Genomic DNA, 21,659 nt, shown 5'->3' on the forward strand with positions numbered 1-21,659 from the left:
CTGTCGGAATGGGTACTATGGGATCGATTCTAATGTTGAGGTGCTTAGGTAGCATGGCTAGTAGGTTCCTATATTCTTCTACCATGTCATTCAATGCATTGTATAATTCATCTTTAGTAAATTCTTCACAAGGAGAGTCAAATACCTGTTCTTCATTTGCCATGAGGCACGTGAGTTCATCATCACTGTCACTGTGAGCCCATAAGCTTCCTCCATCGTCGGCTATCAGTGCTTTCGGTACCTCACTTCCTTCACCGGTTTGTTGATAGTTGTTCCGGTTATTTTGGTAATCCGGTTTCTGGGTATCCCTCCTAGGTTTCCTGCATTCCCACTTAAAATGTCCCAAACAGTTACAGTTATAACATCTTACATTGGATTTATCACCATAGTAGTTGTTTGTCGGTTGGCTTCTTTTCATGAACCTCCCAAACTTCTGTGCAAGCATTGCCATGGCATCCTCGGTGAACTGTTCGGCGGTTCTGATCGGTACAGGTGCAGGGGCCGGTGCAGGTGCAAGTGCAGCCGGTTCTGTAGATGTGATTAGTGCTCTGGTTGATGTTGAGGCCGAGACCTCTTCTTCAGTCCTAGATCTCATTTCGAACTCATATGCCTTAAGATCTTCGAATACATCGTGTAGTTTCATCTTACGTAGGCTCTTTGATTCCCTCATTACCATTGTTTTTATGTCCCAAGTACTTGGAAGAGATCTCAAAGCTTTCATAATGACCTCTTTGTTGTCATACCTCTTGCCCAAAGTTGCTAACTCATCTAACACACCAGTGAACCGGTCACTGTATTCCTTCATAGTTTCTCCTGGTTTCATTTTGATGCTTTCAAACTTCTGTGTAGCCACCATTATCTTGTTCTCCTTTGTTCTTTCATTTCCCTCAAAGATCTGGATAACCGTGTTCCATGTATCCTTCGCGGTTTTACAGTCTTTGATCTTGCAGTATGTGTTTCTGTCCACACTGTTGGAGATCCGGTTTCTAGCATGATTATCCAGGTTGTTTCTTCTCCTATCTTTAGCCGTCCATTCCTTTCTGTCCTTATCAATGAATATCGGTCCTTCGGTCAGAATGGACTCCATTTCATCATCCAAGGTGATTAAGTACAGGTGCATGCGTGCCTTCCAGTTGGCAAAGTCATCACCTTCTAGCATTGGAGACCTATCTTGAAACATGCTTGTTTGAGTATTGAAACTACCTGCTCTGATACCACTAATAACTCTTAGGAGAACCACACCTTAAAAGCTAGCTGATAAGGTGGGAGAGCCTAAGAGTTATTAAACCAAACCCAGAATCACTCTACATTACCGCCCGACATCCACGCGGCCAAGGTCACGGCAATCTCCCTGATTCCGCTCAAACCTCCCCGCGCTTCGTCGCACCAACGGTTCAATGTAAAGACCTGCTCTGATACCAATTGTTAGGATCTAGGTAGCCGCTGGAGGACCGGGGGTTGGACCGGTTAGCGGTTCTCACTCGAAGGGTGGTGGTTAATCCGGTTAGAGATTAACACTGGGGTTTCAATACTACATAACCTGTCACAAACCCTTGAACTAGGTTCAAGTGCGGAAGAGGTTTGCTTTCAGATTGAAGCAGCACACTTGTATAATAGACAGGGCCGGTTTCGGATGATGAAGGTTAAAGAGAATGGTGGGTCGGTTTCGGTAACCTGGTGAATCGGCTTGAATAAAGTTAAGTCAGTTATAGTGGTACGAATCGGTTAGATAATGAAGCCGGTAGAAAGTAAATGACAAAGGCGATTTTATGGATGTTCGGAGATAAAACTCCTACATCACCCCTTCCTCTCGAAACCGCGAGAAGGATATTCACTAAGGAATACAAATACAATCCGATCGAGACTTATTTCCTGCTCGATAATACTCTTACAATTTATACCGGAATTGTAGAGTACACACACTAGCACTCAGGCTTTCTCTAGAACAACACAGTCTTATTACTTGTAGAATAAATGCTCTTAGAATTTCTCACTTGTCTCACTGTATGTCTGTGTTGCTTGTCACTTGTCACCTCATTTACTCTTCTTCAACTGCCCCTTTTTTATAGGTGAAATATGCCAACGGTCATATTTCACTGTCTTGAATCTGATTGGTTGGGCAGGGGTGCAGAGGTTCAGTGATTCAGAGATTCAGACCTGCGGTCGTTTCCTCAGACCTGATGGTCAACCTCAGACTTGGCAGTCTGTTCTTCCGGTATGTAAGACAAACCTGCTAGGTTTGTCTTTTACTCAATGTAGGCACTGTCTGTTGGACAGTTGTGTGTACTTGGAAGATCTTCTTTCTGACTTATCCCGAAGTGGAAAGATCCGGTAGGACTGTCTTCTGCAGCCTACATACTTTCCTCAGACTTGTATGGATATAGAAGTGTTCAGTCTGTTCCTTTGGTATCATTCTCAAAAGATACCCGAATTGTCTTCTTGTACTGGTCGTTCATTTGACTTAACCGGATGGCTTCCGGTACGAGTGATGTAACCGGACTTCTTCCGGTTATTCCTTTGCCTTGTGGCCGGTCCGCTGTCTGATGTTTCCGGTTTTTGGCCGATCCTTTCTTTGTGCGGTCATGTTCCAAGTATTCTTGGTCGGTTTACTAGCTTGACCGGCTAGTTTTCTTAGCCGGTTGTTTTGTTTGTCCGGTCCGGTTCCTTGTTCCTGCATGGAAGGTTTATTTAAGTTAGGTTTATTTGAACCGGTCTAATTTTATCTAACAATATATATATATATATATAAAAATCTTATTGCGACCTCTTTACCACCAATCGACATTTTATCTTGTGACTCACACTTTTTCATACTCCTCTTTATCAACTCGGAAAATCACCCATAAATCACAATCAACTTTTAATCTCGTGATTTCACACACTTTTACAATTCAATTAATCAACATCTCAAACATATATTTTAACCAATAATATCTCATTTATTATCATCATATTTTATCTTACCGCGACCTTTATTTTTACCCCACCTCATTAAATCAACCACCAAATTTTAATCGACATCTCAACTCGTGACCTTATACAATTTCACACACATCTTATCCTCTTCAAACCAACACTATTCTCTATAATCGACCTCTTATCTTGTGACTCACATTTTTTCATGTATTTTTGTCCCCTCGACAAATAACTTGTCAATCATAATCGACCTCTAATCTCGTGACCTCACATACTCTCACATTTCGGTCAATCAACATCTCATTCATATATTTTCTTAACCACTAATATCTCTCATTAGTTACCAACCTCTTAAATTTATTCTCCACTTCCGGCAAATCAACCATCAAATCTCAATCGACATATCAACCTTACACACCATTTTCACACACTTTTATATCTCTCGTCAAACCAATCATCAATCTCCCCAATCGACCTCTCATCTTGTGACTCACACTTTTTCATATGCCTATTTATCCCCCTGGCAAACCACTTACCTAATTTCGACCTCTAAACTCGTGACCGCACACACGTTTACACTATGATCAATCAACATCTCATTTTTAAATTTTTAACCGTCGATATCTCCTTTTATTATCGGCTTCTTATCCCGACAAATCAACCATAAATCTTCACCTCGCATCTCATCATATGTACACTTATCGCGACTTCTTTTACCCCCACCTCAACAAATCAACAACCAATCCTCCAATCGACATTTCAGTCAACCAACATCTCATTCATATATTTTTAACCACTAATATTTAATTTGTTAAGAAGACCACTTTTATTTACACTCACTTCGACAAACCAACCACCAAATCACAATTGACATTTCATTTTCGTTACCTCACACACTTTCACACGCCTCTTATCCCACCGAAAAACTACACACCAATCTTAGTCGACCTCTTGTGTCTCACACTTTTTCATATCTCTTTTTCCACTCAGTAAATCACCCACCAAATCTTAGTCGACCACTTGTGACTCATACTTTTTCATATGTCTCTTTATCCTCTCGACAAACACCCATCAATCTTAGTCGACCTCTTTTACACTCACTTCAACAAATCAACAACTAATTTCAGTCGATTACACACCTCTTATCTCTCGTCAAACCAACCATTAATTCCCCAATTGACTATTATCTTGTGATTCACACTTTTCATATGCCTATTTATCCCTTCATATGCCTTTTTACCTCCTAGGTAAACAACTTACCAATCATAGATGACCTCTTTACCCCTACTTTAACAAATCACAACCAATATCAATTGATCATACGCCTCTTATACCTCGTCAAACCAACCACTAACCCATAATTAACCATCATCCCGTGACTCACACTTTTGTATATGTCTCTTTATCCTTCGGCTGACAAACCACACGATCTTCATCTTGTGACCTCACACTTTCAAATACGCGTCAAACCAACCAATAAATACGACCTCACACTTTCACATTACTCTTATTCCTTGCTTAAAAAATTATGTTACCATATACTATATTCAAGAATACATTCTTTAACATCGATCTCTCAAATTATTATGATACTCACTTTTAAATTTATAGATTTGGAGATTCGAATTTTAGTTTTAAACATGAAATATGAACACCTTAACCGTTAGACCACTTGATATTATTGAAATAATTTTATAATTGTGTATGCATATGTATTTAATATTTATTACCAATTAGTTAATTAGTCGAAATATTATGACTCGCAATTTTTCATTTGTCTTTTTATTATATTTTCACATGCCTCTTATCTCTCGGTAAACCAACCACCAATCTCAATCACATTTTTAAACGAATGTTATTCCTCAAAAACCAACCACCAATCTTAATCACATTTTTAAACGAATGTTATTCCTCAAAAACCAACCACCAATCCTAATCACAGTTTCACACGCCTCTTATCCTTCACTAATCTCAATCGACCTCTAATTTTGTGACATCACGATCCTTTGTTACCTAGCTTTTATCATTTGGCAAACCATATCTCAATCACACCTTCACACGTCTCTTATCCTTAGGAAAATAATTCACTAATCTCAATCGATATTTAACCTCGTGACCTCACACTTTGGTCAATCTAATATTTGATTCATATTTTTATCACTCTAATTTATTACCGACCTATTATCTCTAAAAAAACTACACCACAATCACACTTGGTTAAAGAGCTGTACTTGTTTTGTTAGGTTGTAAGTTCGAAACATAGCTATAACATTTTTTATTTTATTTTTAACCATTTCAAGTTTATAGGCGGGGCAACCCACGATTCGAACAAATATCTATTTACTCTCATATATATATATTCAAATTAACCACAGCTCTCGACACAACAAACCAAACAAATTAAAATTAAACATTATTACTTATATTTATTAGTTAGTTAAAAATCTAAACTTATATGGTGAGAAATATGGCGCGTGCATCAAATTTAGTGTTAATTTAAAATATAAAATATTATTAGTTTAATTGGTTAGAATGTTGTCCTTATTTTTGTTATATTGTAAATTCAAAACATACATATAAAATTTTTAATTTTATTTTTAACCGTTTCAAATTTATGGACGGGTCAACCCACGATCTAACCCAAGTATCAATTTACTCTCACATGTATCCAAAATAACTACATCTCTCGACCCAAAAAACTATTCAAATTAAGCATTATTATAATATATATATATATATATATATATATATATATATATATATATATATATATATATATATATATATATATATATATATATATATATATATATATATATATATATATATATATATATATATATGATGTAACTTATACCCATAATCATTAACTTACAATCGGGTTTATGATAAAAATCAAACTCAAATTTTTTTTTTATCTCACATAAATATTCAAATTAATCACGTGCTTCGACCAGCAATTAAAATTTAAGCATTATTTATTTATTTATATATATATATATATATATATATTCTATTATTCATTTATCCTATCTATATTATTAACTTAGAATCGAATTTATTTTTAAATGAATTAACATGGTTAATTTTTTCTAAGAAAAAAAAAAATTCAAATCAATGTTTAATAACATTGATATATATAAAAGAAAAATATCAAAAAAGAAATACCCTTCTATTTAAAAAGAACACTAAACTAAATTTTAATTTTTTTTAATAAATCAATGTTTAATAATTTTAAAATTTTTTTTTTTGCTGGACTTGAGCTCATCTGAGTCCAAGAACCCTTCTATTTCTTATATAGTTTCGTGTAGTAAGAGGTATAATAATGCTTTATCTTTAATAAGAAAGAATAATGATCAAATAGCAATAAACTTGAAAACCTCAAATAAACCACCGATCACAAGTCCAATTTAACTATCTTTCATGCAAGTTCAATACACTATTTACATTTTTTTCATTTCATAACTTGTCCTCATATTTTAAGCATCTCAATGCATGGACCCAATTAATCCTATTCTATCTTTGGAGGTGTATAACTGAAATTATAATTTCAATTTTGTATGAATTAGAATCCAAAGAATTGCAATTATGAAGTCAGAGGATGAAATTGAAACATAAAAACGGTACAAATCCGTTTCCTTATTTTAAGTCATCAATCAACACAGAATTTGGAATCAGACCTCCAAAAATTCTAAAATTTCTAATTTTGAATGAACCAAACATAGTCTTATGGTCTTCTCTGTAATAACCCCATTCACTCACATTAATGGTTCAATTTTGACTTATCTTCTTGGTTTTGGTATATCCAAAATTAATTTAGGCCAGACCCATCACAATGAATCAAGTATTATTTCTAGCTAGTAAATGGATAATGTGATAACTAATATATTGACATGGAAAACCTTACCTTCATTAGCAATTGTTCAAATAAGTTATATATTTGCATCCATGAAATCACTCAATGGAACCCTCAAGAGGGTTCTCCGGAGCCAAAGCTCGTACATAACCATGTAAAATGCATCATAATCAACAGGAGAAGTATGCCATTGGAAGTGTTTTCGTACCTTGAAAACATTACTTTGTAACTTCTGGTATTCACTGGAGTTAATTTGTTTCAAGACTTTCTTCAGAATTGGTATGTCCAATGTGGCAACAACGACTGAGAAGCTATTCCAATTTAGTATATCTGAAAATGGGAGATCATAATGGTTTGCTATGATCACAGGTACACATCCGTAATATATTGCATCGCTAATCCGGGCAGTGTTGACTTCATAGCCTTTGACGTGTAGGCAAAACTTGCTTTTAAGAATTTCTTGATCATAGGATGTTGTGAGCCGACCAAAATGGACTGAGATTTCAGAATCAATTCCCCATAATTCATGAAGCTTATGACGAACTGGAGAGTTGATTGATCCAGCAAAAAAGGCAAGTTGTTCCCTGAAAAATGGTTTAAAAGTGGCGTTTTTAAGGAAAGTAATACTGGGTTGTTTGGTTATATAAACTTTTTCATGTGGATTGTGTTCAGGAAAATCGACATTTGTTATGCTTACCAAAAAAAATGTATAAAATAATATGGATCATGATTCATACCAAATTTCTCTATACCAAATGAAGCAAAAAGCACAATATAATTTGCACCATCATTAAAAAATAATTTATATACCAAATGAAGTAACAAAAATCACACTTTAATCAAGATCATGATCCATGAAAAATCTTGTAACAAAAGGAAAATAAATAAAAATATCATTTTCAACTTTGACGAATTTTCAATGAAATCATGTTTGTGACAGAATACCAGTTTTTAAATAGGCTCATTATCATGACTTCTTATTCTTTATTCTAGGTTGAATTTGGCAATATTAATATGACAGATGTATGTTTATTGTTTCACAAGGCCACAGTACTGCTATTTCCAAGCTACAATTGCAAATAATACAATACATAATAGATAAGAAGATAGATGTCATACTCAAAAAAAGATTTTCTTTACACTTATATCAAATTTTATCACCCCATGTGAACACTTTGGATTCTATATTCCCATAGTGACAAGCCACAAAGAGATTGGCCCCATTTGAAAACAATTTTTAATTTTTTTTTTTATCTGAATCCATATAATTCTGAATCTGTAACTAAATTTAGTTTCCAAACGCTTATGTATCTAGATTCAGATCTATATGCATAAACAAAAATAAAATGTGTTTCCAGTTGGGGCCATTATCTTTCTTACATAGGGCATGGTAAAAAACCACATATTTATCGCGTTTAACATTGAGTTTCTTTCTTGATTACATGTAGGACAAAATCAAACAATGTCGACATTGGGTGATAAATCAAAATAAGGTGGAGGCAAGGAGACAAATATTATTATTTTTCTTACTCAAACTATCTTATAAAACAGTTCATATGATTTCATGCATCATTGTTGTATGTTGGTTGAATCAGCAACTACAAGACTTTCTTTACAAGGAAGATAATAGCACATTATCCTGTATGAACTATGTATGCAAAATGAAGGAACTAATTGACATGAAGTAGTACAGTTGCAGGAAGATAAAAGCTCAACGAGTAAATGCCAGCAAATTTGCATTGATGATCATTTGGAAGCAAAATGTGAGTGAGTTTAGTAACTCTAATACCTAAGGTGGCCCAAAGTTTGCCCTAGGCGAAAAAACAAATTGTTCTATATTTTTTTTGTTAACTTGTTATATTTTATTTTATATTAAAAATATATAATAATTTTGTATTATAATTAACAAAAGTAATCTAGTCTAGTTAAATGCTATAGTAATGTTTATTATGATCACAGGTTCAAACCTTGCAAAGTAGGTTTTTTTTTAAATTACGGTGTCCGGGAATGAGGGTGGCCTAGATGGCTGCCTAATTGGCCTAGGGCCGGCCCTGACTGCTTTTATAATAATAACCAAATAGGATTTTTCACTCAACTAATAAATTCACTATTAAGATTAGATCACCTGAAAATCTATACAGTTGAAGAATAAGAAGAACTGAATGTTATGGTCTATATAGTAACTTGAGGAACTATTGGGCCATGAATCTTACCTAGTTGCAGATGTTGCAAGGTTAACTAACCCACTAGCGTAGCTTAAGTGGAAAGAGTCGGTTCTCAGTTAGAACGCCTTAAGTTGAAGTGGAGGTCTTGCTAGCATACAAAATATAACGTTGGGCCTTGTTTGGTGTTGGTTAATAGGAATTATTTCCAAATGGCTCACTTCCAATCTACCATACCCTCAATATACAATCATTGAAATCATCAATAAAAATTACCCTTTATTTTTATAATATTCTAAAGTATTAAATAATAGGAACATTTTGATTATTTTAGCAAATAACCCACTTCTTCCACCAAACAAAGTTATTTGAAAATAACCAGTTGATTATTCTAATAGTCCAGATCAGTCAAGGCCTTGATTTCTAGTTTCAGAAGTCAGAACTGATGGGGGGCATGAATCATATCATAGATACTGGTTTTTACTACATAATCCTTATCCCTGATGAATTTCTGAAAAGTATTTTGATACAAAAAGAGATTAGAGTTTTGAAGAATCAATCAAGCAATGACATATGACAATTAATTAGAAGTATACACATTTCCCCATTGAATTCTACAAACCCAATTTAGGGCGCATACCATATTCGTCCTGAACAACTATATGGCCTGAATCAGCACCATTTCCTAATGTGGAAATTGAAAAATGAAACATAACAATATAAATTTTGTAAGCTACTAAAACATAATCATTACCTCTTTGAGGAAGCAACATCAAGTGGTTCATCATGTCTTGGCCATATCTGTGGCAATGAAGCATCCTTGTGAGGAATATAACCAGAAAGGAAGTAGCTGGAGGAGCACACGACTTGAATAGCATTGAATTTAACTTCTTCTGCTTTGTCCATTGCTGAACGTCCTATCGAATGACATGCTACATAAAAGTGATCAGCCCCACCAGTCCGGTTCCAGTAAGGATAAAGATGACTGATATTGAAGATGTATTCCTTAACAAAATCTTGGATTCCTTCTACACCTACCCTGCTATCATGTCTCAGCCTTGCAATCGAGAAAGGCATAAAGAATAAATCCGCTTTAGAAGCATCCTTGGTAATGAAATGACTTTTCATAAGAACCTTTTTGAAGTAGCTTTCACTTGCATAGTTACCTCCAGGTTCGAAGTCTACAGGCAAGAATGCATGAGCAAATTGATCGGTTTTCCTGTGAGGATAAACAAATATCTTGAAGCTTTTATTCATCTCCTCATAATTCTTCAGAAATATATCTCTAGTATTATGGAACAACTCATCACTCTCCAAATAGCTCCCTGAACCACAAAATTTAATGATCTCACTATCTATGAATGAAATGAATAAGCCAAGCATGTAATTCTCCTACTACCGACTCCTTGCCCTATCCCAGAAATTAGAGCGAGGAACTATTAAGTTATCACTGATAAAGTAATTCTTACCATCTGAACTTGTTCCAACTGTCTTGAATGGTTCAACTTCAACCGTACCTTGGTTATTTGGCAATTGAGAATTTGTATCTGGTTCGGCAAATTTCGGCGATAGAAAAGAATCGATTGAGTAAGAAATTTGAATGGTGCGTGTGGTCGGTTGAAAGAATGTGGAAAGGTCATCTGGATGTATGAACTGAAGACTAGTTTGATGGGTATGGTAGAAGAAATTGGATGTGGAAGATATGTACACAAGAACGGAAAGGGACGTAACGAGTGCTAAGGCTGCAGGGATGAAGAAAAACCCTCTTAATGAATCCGTGAACCGGCGATGAGACATATAGTAGAGTAACAGCAGTGGTCGAGCCATGGAGTCGGTAGCTTTTGCACACCAGAGAGAGAGAGAGAGATCGGAAGGAGAAGAAGACACTTGCTTGTAAGCTGTAACAAAGAAACAATGGAGTTCCAAAATATTAATTAATTCATCATTAAAGTGTCAACTACACAAGGCGTTGAAAATTCAAATTGACCCTCAATATTGAAATTAACTCTCACAGTTTCAAAAGATTAAGAGACTATTTTCTAAACTCAAGGAAAATTTGACGAAATGACCCGAAGGAGATATTTGCTTCGGTGGTTACCGCAAATTTATATTGATTTGGTGATCACTTTAATTTTTTTTAGATGAAATTATCTTTTTCGCGTAACGTGATCGCGAAGTGGAATAGTGTGAAAAGTCCAGAATACTCTTACTATTTAATATAACCCCATCCCTTTTTTTCTCTCTTCCCGCTCTTCTCCTTCTCTCTCTTCCCGCTCTTCTTCTCAATCTCTCTAAACTTGCCGGCGACGGTGGCGATACAGACAATGAGCTCCACGACGAGCACGAGCACTATTCCAGTTGGTAAGTGTATCCTATGATACTTGAAGATTATTGTTGTTCGTTTTTTCATTTTCGAATCATTGTGTTGTTTAGGGTTTTATCCGATGACTCATCCCGTTTCGCGAAGCCCTTCCCGTTTCGCAAAGTCCTTCGCGTTTCGCGAAGGTCTTCCTGTTTCGCGACGGTCTTCCCGTTTCGCGAAGGTCTTCCCATTTCGTGAAGTCCTTCCATTTCACAGTATTAATTATCCCGTTTCTAAATCATGTTTTTTATTGCAGCCGAAGTTTTCGTTTTCTATAATGGAGAGTGGAAATTTGATGCTAATGGAATATTGTAATTTGATGCCTCTTCAATCAAAACATTGGATTTACCCCAAAGTACTCGGTATGCTGAATTAGTTGATAAACTCTATGAAAGACTTAACGTGCAGAAATCTACATATGATTTAGTGTTGCAAGTCAAGTATGATATTCCGAATATCACAAATCCTAGACCTGTTTTTATTGATGAAGATGAGGATTTGAACACATATTTATCACGCCTGATTTTGGGTCGAATTGTGTCACTATTGTGTGTCTCTGTAGTAGAGAAGTCACCATTTACTAAAGAAAAGATACCACTACTTACATACTCAACTCAAGAAAGTATACTACCTCCATCACTTACTCAAAAAATTGTACCAGAAGTTGTACACTCGGATGTCTTTGTTGAAAGTAATGAAGCCGGAGATAACTCTTTGCCTCACATCCCACTTACTCAGGACTTGCATGCATCAATACCTACACCAACTAGTGCAAGAAGAGCATCAACGGGTACACCAAGTAGTGCAAGAAAAGCATCAATATGTGTTAGGATCTAGGTCGCCGCTGGTGGACCGGGGGTTGGACCGGTTAGCGGTTCTCACTCGTAGGGTGGTAGTTAATCCGGTTAGAGATTAACACCGGGGTTTCAATACTACACAACCTGTCACAAACCCTTGAACTAGGTTCAAGCGCGGAAGAGGTTTGCTTTCAAGTTGAAGCGGTACACGTGTATGATAGGCGGAGTCGGTTTCGGATGATGGAGATTTGAAGAATGATGGGTCGGTTTCGGTTATCTGGATATTCGGTATGGTCAGTATGGAGTTGGTTTGGAGCGGTATGGTTAAGTTAGTCGGTTATGTAATGGAGCCAACAGAAAGTAAATAACACAACAGAGTTTATGGATGTTCGGAGATAAAACTCCTACGTCACCCCTTCCTCTCGAAACCGCGAGAAGGATATTCACTAAGGAATACAAATACAATCCGATCGAGACTTATTTCCTGCTCGATAACACTCTTACAATTCACACCGAAATTGTAGCACACACTTAGAATTTAGCACTTAGGCTTTCTTAGAATACCACACTGTTATCACTTGTAATAAATGCTTTCAACGCTTCACTTGTCTCACTTAATGTCTTGCTTGATAACTCTTAGTGACTGCCTTGATGTCCCGCATTTACTCTTCTGCAACTGCCTCCTTTTATAGGTGAAATATGCCAACGGTCATATTTCAAAGCCTTGAATCTGATTGGCTGATCAGAGATGCAGTGATTCAGTGTCTCAGACCTGCGGTCTTCTCCTCAGACCTGACGGTCAATCTCAGACCTGGCATCCTGTTTCAGACCTGCCGGTCTGTAAAGCAAACCTGCCGGGTTTGTCTTTTACTCAATGTAGGCACTGTCTGCTTGGACAGTTGTCTGTACTTTGAAGATTTCCTTTCTGGCTTATCCCGAAGTAGAAAGATCCGGTAGTACTGTTTTCTGCAGCCTACAGTCTTTCCTCAGACTTGCATGGATATGGAAGTATTCAGTCTGTTCCTTTGGTATCATTCTCAACAGATACCCAAAGTGTCTTCTTGTGCAGGTCGGCCTCTTGACTTGGCCTAGGTTGGCCGCTTGACTTGGCCGAATATCTTTTGATAGTGAAGTGACCGGGCTTATTCCGGTTATGTTTGTCTTGAGGATTGATCGGCTATTTGATGGATCTGGCTTTTAGGCTTTTGGCCGATCCTTCCTCTGTGCGGTCTCGTACCGAATACTCTTGATCGGTTTGGTAGCTTGACCGGTTCGGTTTCTTCAGTTGGTTTTCTTTTGTTCATCCGGTCCGGTTCCTTGTTCCTGCGTAGGAAGTTTGTTTAAGTTAGGTTTATTTGAACCGGTATGAATTTATCTAACAATTTCTCCCTTTTTGATTATTTTATTTAAAATTATCAAAATTATGTAAGTTTGCAACCGTAGGCCGGTTGTTTTGTTTGGCCGATTTTGAAAAAGATTTAGAGAATTTTTCGAAAAAATTTTGGGGGAGGGGTTTTGGAGGAATCTCTATCTTTTATCTAACAATTTCTCCCTTTTTGATTATTTTATTTAAAATTATCAAAATCATGTAGAAATGCAAAATAAGGCCGGTATTCAAAAATAACTTTATATATTCATAGATAACCGGAAAGTACTAAGCAAAAATACTAAGGTAAGTAAGAAAAAGAAGGGTAGTCCCTATTCTGAGTCCGTGAATTCGTAGGCACTCTTCTTTCTCTTTGGTTGCGGTGGCGGTTGCGGTTGCGGTTGCGTGGAGTGTCGTGGTCTTTTAGATCGGTACCGCAGCTGTTCTTCGAGCACATCCTCGACTTGGTCGTCTTGCTGCGAAGTACCCGTCTCGACCGGGTCAGAAATTATATTGAGCATCTCCACAATCCGAACTTTCTTACTAGCCGGCTTCTTTCTCTTCTTCGGTTCTGAGGCAGAGGCGGCCGGTGCTGAAACGGAGGCGGCCGCTTTCTTCTTTTTCTCGTGTTCCTTCGCAAATCCCGCCAGCCGTCGTTGCTCCGTTTCTAATCGTTCGGCATCCGCTGCGGCTTGTCTTGCTATTTGCTCAGCAAACCCTGGATACATGATCTCAGCCCTTCTTACTCTCTCGGCCTCTATTTCTTCTTCGGTCAGCTGAGTCGCTCGCGGCGCCTCTTTGTCTCTGCTAACTTCGGCGTCCAGGCTTTCCTGGACTCTCTTAGCAACCAGAGCATCGGCCTCTATAGCCGCGGCATCCGCGGCTTCCTTAGCTTTCAGGATTTCGGCCATCTGTGCAGTAAGTGCCTTTACTTCGGCCACGAGATCTTCGTTCTTCTTTTCCAGTACCGAGACTCGTTCAATTGTTGGGTCGACCCGTTCGAAATCCTTCTTTAATTCCGAAGTGAGACCCTCCAGAGCTACAATATGCTGAGCACAGTTTTCTCGCTCACCGGCCTCTTCCCATAGTCCGGTGCTGAGTTGCTCCAGGCGTGTTTGAGTGTGATCCACAACCAGCTTCGTCGCATTGGCGAACTGTATGGCCGAGTCAAATATTTTATCGGCGCTATCCTTGAATGGTTGAAGCTTAGAGACGTTGTGGTCAATTATCCGGTCATCAATCATCTCTGATATTGATGCCTCAAATTTCTGAAGCCGGTCTTCCATTTGCCCTGACGTGGACACTTCAAATTTCTTGAGTTGTTCATCAATCCGCCCCGAAACGGATGCTTCAAACTCTTGGAGCCGGTCTTCAATCCATTCCTTAGGGGGAACTGAAACGGTGGCTGCCGGTGGTGGAGTAGGATGGGACTGCTTGGTTGGATCAGGATCGGCTCTCTCATCGGAGTCTGTTATTTCAACAACCTCAGTAGGTGTTTCTAATGTGACCGCCTCCTCCAAGTTCGTAACCGGAACTTCCGAGATCGGTACCTCGACATTTTCTAGAGTTTGTACCTCAACAGTCTTTGAAGTCGGTACCTCATCATTTTCTGGCAGTGGTGTCTCAATGTCCCTTGGTGTCACAGTGTCCTCTGTTGTCCAGTCTGTTTGAAAATCTTCGATGACCGGAGCGGTATACACCGGAACTTGTTTCTGTTTGCATATAGCCTCTAACCGCTCTATCTCTTGGCGTATTTCCAATTTGCCCTTTTCAAGCTTTTCTAATACTAGCGGTGCTACTGTAGACACCGATCCCCCTTCGGCATATTCTTCCTTAATCTTTCTGATACGCCTTCTTATCTGTCGAAGATGACTCCTCGGTATCAGTAGACAAGTTCGGCATTGTATTTCCTGAATGGTATTGGATTTGGTGAGACGTAGGATATTGTCCTCCACTTCCTCCAATCTGGCGATGCAGTGTTCTTGCGAGTGGTCCGATAGGATGTCTTTATACTTTGTATTGAACCGGTACTCATGCCACTCCAGATATAGGTCAATGACATCCTCGTCTCTTCTGATAATGCCCTGAAAGATATTCTGGGCTAGTCTTTCGGCCTCCGCTTCGTCGGCCTCCTCTCTGTTGAAGTTTCCATCATCGGCTCTTTCATCATTGTCTCCTTCATCAACCCCGTCCTCACCCTCGGTGGTCTCAGGATTGAAGCTTTGTTCGGCATCGGTCGGACTCCGAGCCGAAAGATCATCGTCATTGTCCGTTCTGTTTTCGGTTCCCTCTGTGTCGGCTTCCTCATCGTCCCACTCCTCATCCTCTGTTTGTTGAGGTAGGTCTTCGAAAATTAATTTTTCTTTTCTCTTTCCTCCGGTGCTTGCTTTTGCCGGGGTATTTTTCTTTGCGGCTTTCTTCTTTCGGCCACCTGTGGAACTGGAGGCCGATTGCTTTCTTGGAAGAAAATGCCTTGATCGGATGATGCTGCGTTTTAGTATTCCAACACCGGGACCGACTTTAATCTTCAGATGTAAGAAGATCTTGCCGAGTTGTACTGCATACCCCCAAGACCTATCTGAGTCCGGTCTCACCATTTCCATAAGATTGCTGAAAACCGATCTTGCCCAGTTGATCTCTGTGCCTTCCATTAGACGAAAAATCATTCTGATTTTGTCTTTGGTCAGATTGCTGAAATTTCCTCCCCTTGCCAGTATCGCCCTGGCAAAGACGTCACACGCCGGGATGAGCTCCGGTTTCAGCAGTTGTTTCTTTCCGGATGTGGGAACCGGCTTGTTTGTTGCTGATACACGGCGGCAAGCCATCTTAAAAACGTCATCGTCCATCTCTGCTGTTGCGTCCATACCGGTGGTTGGGAGATGCAGACTTTCGGCCACTACAGCTTCGGTGATTTATATTTGGGAGCCGCAGACCGTTGCGAGGATCCTGTCGTAGGAAACGGTTGCCGTTTTGAAGAACTCTTCAACCGCGTTCTTGTAGATTACGTGAGGTCCCTCCAGAAAATATCCCAGACCGGTTTTAATGAGTCGGTCAATTACGTCTTTTGCCTCGGTTGTTCCATTTTGCCGAATCTCATCAAAGTCCACTTGAGAGTATAGTTTGAACAATGCCGCATCACGACCCATGTTTGAATAGTTTGAGAATGAGAGAAATCGGTTTCGAAGGATTTAGTAGCTTAGAGAGAGAAAGTGAATTTCTGTGAAAATGACAAATGTGATGAAGGCTTTCCTTTTATAGGCACGGTTTGGAAGCCAAACCGTCCCATCATGAATGGGCGGGAGTTTTCCCTCCAAAATGAGAGGACGTGGTTTTGTGCGAAACGGTGTGCGGTGTCTTTGAGCGGGAGTTTTTCCCTCCAAAACTTTGCCTATGTCATCGGTGACGCAATCTTTTCTTTGAGACCGAATGGCAGATCGGTATCTAATAGTGTTTCAGATATTTTGATTGTTCGGTGTTTAATATTTTTAAGCAGATTTTATGAAACCGGATACGAACGATATCAAGCCGGTTATGTTAGATAGATACAAAGAGTAAAGAGAAGAGATCAAAACTGAAACGATATTTCATTAGAATGGAAATCGATAGGACGAAAGAAAGACATTTAAATAAAGATGTTTAAGCAGTAAACACCATTCTGGAATACTTTTCCACCACGGCATCTCTATCGAGAATATTTGAGGGGGATGCCGGTGTACCCGGTCCAAAATCTGGCCGGTACTTGAGAATCAGCCTGCTGATGTGGGGTGCAAAGCCGAGACCCTTCTTGGTCCGCACCATTTTCCTTAAAGTTTGAAAGAGGATCGCTGCCCAATTAATGGGCGTGTGGTTGTAGATGTGGGTCATCATATTGTAGGTATTCTTTGAAAACCGCTGATTTACAGATTGGCACAGAATGGACCGAGTGACAATCTCAAGAAGTAGCTGAGTGCTACGACCGAGACGGGTCTTTAACCCATGGGTCTCCACCGTATCGAAGGTTCCTAAGCAGCGGAACACATAGTAGTATTCATCAGTGCCCTCCATGGCCGGAAAATCAGAGAACCCTTCTTTGGGCAGATTGAAGAGGGTGGCAAATTCGGCTTCATCAAGCCGGAAGGTATGATTCCTTACAGTGGTTACAATGCGATCTCCCCAGTTGACGGCATTTCTGAAAAATTCCTTGACATCCTCAGTCAGTATGGGACCGGATTCGTCAAGGAAGGCTTGAAGACCGGTAACAATGAGACTTTCAAACATGTATTTCTTTGGGTGGTCATAGTCCCATTCGGCCAAGCATGAGCCGAAGTCAACACTTAGAAAATTTCCCAAAGTTCGGCTTGGCATGATTATGATGTAGAGAGAGAGAGAGATTCAAGAGAAGTGCAAGTGATTGTGGATGTGAGAAAGTGAAGGGAGGATGGCTCCTTATATAGAATCGTTTTTGGAGGGAAAATCAGAGCATTGATGGTTAGTTTTGTTTTATTAAGGGAAAGAATCTTTTCCTTTCCAAAGTGCATTGGGAAGTGGCGGTTTGCAGATCTCGAGGTAAATATTTGTTGGAAAGTAACCAGATTAGTTGGGAATTAAATATGCGGGTGGTTGGGAGTTATCTCATTAAATGGAATAATCTCATTAAATGCATTTAACACATAATGATATAGATTAGATGGAGACCGAAAACGGTAGAGACAGTACCGAAAATGACATACAGAAGTGATAAAGGTAAGAAAAGCACAAATAAAACCGAAGTGGTCATGGATGAGGCCGATGTGGTTAATGATGCATAGGTTAATGACACATCCGGTACATGCAGCAAAACGACCGAATGCCAGCCGAAGTGATTTAGCGAGGAGGGTTGAAGTTTCTCCTCCTCCATTCTCTTTCAAACCGACTGTAGAAAGAGTCGGTCATTTCCCTAGTTAGCACCTGAGCCTGGTTCAGGCTTTCGCCAGGGCAAGTTGGAACGCCGAGTTCCACCAGAAGGGTGCTCATTTGGGGAATGAGACCGACTGACTGGACGTTAATCATCCAAACTAAGGTGTCGAACAGCACCCGGGACCAGTTTACCGGTGTGCCAGTAATGATGGCGCCCATCATATTGAAACTTGCCACGCAGTAGGTGTTAGTGACATCTCTTCCAAAGATGCCCCTTCCTAACACATCATTGAGGAGCTGATACTCAGCCCTCAAGAGAGATTTAGAACCATGATCATTGACAGGTTCATCCGACCGGGCAAAGGCTAGGGATACCTCAGCCTTAATGTCTGCAGGAGGATTGAGATCTGTGATCCCTTGCTTGGGCAGACTGAAACACCGACCAAAGTCCTGCTCGGTGAAGTCGAAAATTACCCCCCCAACTTTGGATTGGATGTGGGTCTCAAAATGGGGTGTTCCCCGGAATACTCTGGCATTGTAGTAGAATTCCATAACGGATGCAGGGTAGATGATTTGCTTATCATCCAGAAAATACTGAAGACCAGTATCTTCTAACTTCTTAATCATCCGATACACTTCATAGTGTTCGGTACCGGTACAGGATTCAAAATCTACTTGGAGGATGTTTGGGAATTGAGACATGGTTAGTTTGCCTTAGTGAGAGAGTATTCTTGTGACTTGTGAGTTTTGTGGTGAGTGTTGCCCTCTCTTAAATACTAGTTTAGGGGCTAGCCTATTGTCCAGGCATTAAATGGAATGACATGTATTAACTGCAGGATAAAAGGTTTTTCACCAAAATGGGTATGTTTGCAGTCTAGGTGTCGGTCATAGGCCTGAACCATGAAAGATATCAAAAGATCTTCACGTCTTTTTAGGCGCGACCAGTTTTCTTTGAAAAGGCAACATTTCAGAACAGACATCTACAAACATTGGTAGTTGTTCCACATCTGTGAAATTCAAATAATCTAGGATGACCTGCTTCAGAACCGGTCAGTCATCAGTTGTTCATCCCGATGCGGTTAGCTGGTGTGTCCACCAAGTAGCCGGTCGGTTTACTCTGTCTGATGAGCTGGGCGGTTCTTCCATAGGCATCTTGAGAATTCAAAGATCAGCAGCTTAAGAAGAACTACCTGTTTTATCTGTCGAAGCCGGTTTTCCTTTTAAGTATCCTTAGGGAGGATCTGACTGATGTCGGTTAAACCGAGAGTAAGTCTAAATTGAGAGAACTTAGCTTCCTGTAGAGGCTTTGTGAAGATATCAGCTACTTGTTGATCGGTGGGTACGTATTCCAGCCGGATATGCTTCAGCGTGACATGCTCTCGAATGAAATGATGCCTTATGTCGATGTGCTTGGTTCTGGAATGGAGAACCGGGTTGTATGTAATCGCAATGGCACTTGTGTTGTCACAGAAAATTGGGGACTCTTCGGCTGTGATGCCGAAATCCTTCAGTTGTTGTTGGATCCAGAGAAGTTGAGAACAGCAACTTCCGGCCGCCAAGTATTCAGCTTCTGCGGTTGATGTAGCCACGGATGTCTGCTTCTTGCTATGCCATGACACCAGTCGGTCACCGAGGAACTGACATGTTCCACTGGTGCTCTTTCTGTCAATCTTGCAGCCTGCATAGTCTGCGTCTGAGTAGCTCGTTAGATTGAATGATGAGTCCTTTGGGTACCACAGACCGACATCAGGTGTGCCCTTTAGATACTTCAGTATCCTCTTTGCGGTTGTGTAATGGGATTGCTTTGGACTTGCTTGAAATCTCCCACATACACCAACTGCAAACAGGATGTCCGGTCTACTTGCTGTCAGATATAGCAGGGAACCGATCATGCCCCGGTATGCAATCTGATCTACTGATTGCCCTTCATCATCTCTGTCCAATTTAATTGATGAGCTCATTGGAGTGGCCGCCGATGAGCATGTGTCCATACCGAATTTCTTCAGAAGCTCCTTGGTATATTTAGGTTGACTGATGAATGTTCCTTCCTTGAGTTGTTTAACCTGAAGACCTAGGAAGAAACTTAATTCTCCCATCATACTCATTTCGAATTTATCAGTCATCATTTTTGAGAACTTGTCACAGAGCTTTGGATCGGTGGAACCGAATATAATATCATCTACATAAATTTGAACAAGTAGGATATGTTCCTTCTTTTCAAACTTAAACAAGGTTTTATCCACTGAACCGATGGTGAAGTCATGCTCTAATAGAAATGCGGTTAGCGTATCATACCAGGCTCTAGGTGCTTGCTTTAGACCGTATAAAGCTTTGTTCAGCCGGTATACATGGTTTGGAAATGCCGCATTTTTGAAACCGGGTGGCTGTTCAACGTACACTTCTTCACGTATATCACCGTTTAGAAATGCACTTTTAACATCCATTTGAAAAACTTTGAAATTTTTGAAAGCAGCAAAGGCAAGAAAAATCCTAATGGCTTCAATCCTGGCTACATGAGCAAATGACTCTTCAAAGTCAATGCCTTCTTCCTGTTTGTAGCCTTGAGCCACTAATCTGGCTTTGTTCCTCGTGACCAAACCGTCCTCATTGAGTTTGTTTCTGAATACCCATCTTGTTCCTATGACCGATTTATCTTTCGGTCTGGGAACTAAGTACCAGACTTTACTACTCTCGAACTGGTTTAGTTCTTCTTGCATTCCCAAAATCCAATCCGGATCTGACAATGCTTCATCTATTCTTTTCGGTTCAATCTGGGATATAAAAGCAGAGTTAAAATATCCTTCCAGAAGTTGACTCCTAGTTCGAACAGGTTCTGAAGGGTCACCAATAATTTGCTCAGGAGGATGTTTACTGTTTCTTCTGATATTCAGCTCAGGGGTGTCTACCAAGTTACCGTTTATTTGATCAAAGCTAGACATGTCGGTAGGCTGACCAAGATTGTCAGACCGACCGGCTTCCTCGGGTTGGACCGAAGTGTCAGCTTCCTGCTGTAAAACAGCTTGATCCGGCTGGGTATCAATATTACCCATTAGGTCATGGACAAATCCCCTGAAGACCGGGGTCTCATCTTCGCTATCAGAATGAATATCGTTATTTTCCAGTCTGTTATGTAGATCAAAGCATGAAGTAGTGTTGCTTTCAACCGATTCATCGAAAACAACGTGAATTGTTTCCTCCATGGTTGCAGTTCTATTGTTATATACTCTATATGCTTTACTTACTGACGAGTATCCTAGCATAATGCCGGTGTCGGTCTTTGCATCAAAAGCAGTGAGTTGGGTTTTACCATTATTATGAATATAAC

At 39.6% G+C, this 21,659-nt stretch overlaps 1 protein-coding gene across 2 annotated transcripts; it reads right to left on the reverse strand.

Annotated features, from left to right (window-relative positions):
• Positions 1–6,746: 6,746 nt before the first annotated feature.
• Positions 6,747–10,829, reverse strand: LOC124934123 (probable glycosyltransferase At5g03795). 2 transcript variants are annotated; one of them, XM_047474595.1, is made up of 3 exons: positions 10,452–10,829; positions 9,689–10,259; positions 6,747–7,356 (listed from the first exon to the last, which is right to left on the reverse strand). In XM_047474595.1, the coding sequence occupies exons 1-3, from the start codon at positions 10,759–10,761 to the stop codon at positions 6,849–6,851; spliced, it is 1,389 nt and encodes a 462-aa protein (XP_047330551.1). In that variant the 5' UTR covers positions 10,762–10,829; the 3' UTR covers positions 6,747–6,848. The 2 variants fall into 2 exon arrangements, with proteins under 2 accessions (XP_047330551.1, XP_047330550.1); XM_047474594.1 differs by having other exon boundaries at positions 10,404–10,829.
• Positions 10,830–21,659: the final 10,830 nt, after the last annotated feature.

This window comes from Impatiens glandulifera, chromosome 4 (assembly GCF_907164915.1).
Source record: "Impatiens glandulifera chromosome 4, dImpGla2.1, whole genome shotgun sequence".
NCBI lineage: Eukaryota > Viridiplantae > Streptophyta > Magnoliopsida > Ericales > Balsaminaceae > Impatiens > Impatiens glandulifera.

Coding starts and splice junctions, on each gene's coding strand:
- LOC124934123 (XM_047474594.1), bottom strand. CDS start 10,761: ATGGCTCGACCACTGCTGTTACTCTACTATATGTCTCATCGCCGGTTC. Junction 10,260..10,403: donor AGTTGGAACAAGTTCAGATG/GTAAGAATTACT, acceptor TTTGTGGTTCAG/GGAGCTATTTGGAGAGTGAT. Junction 7,357..9,688: donor GATGTTGCTTCCTCAAAGAG/GTAATGATTATG, acceptor ACCATTTTTCAG/GGAACAACTTGCCTTTTTTG.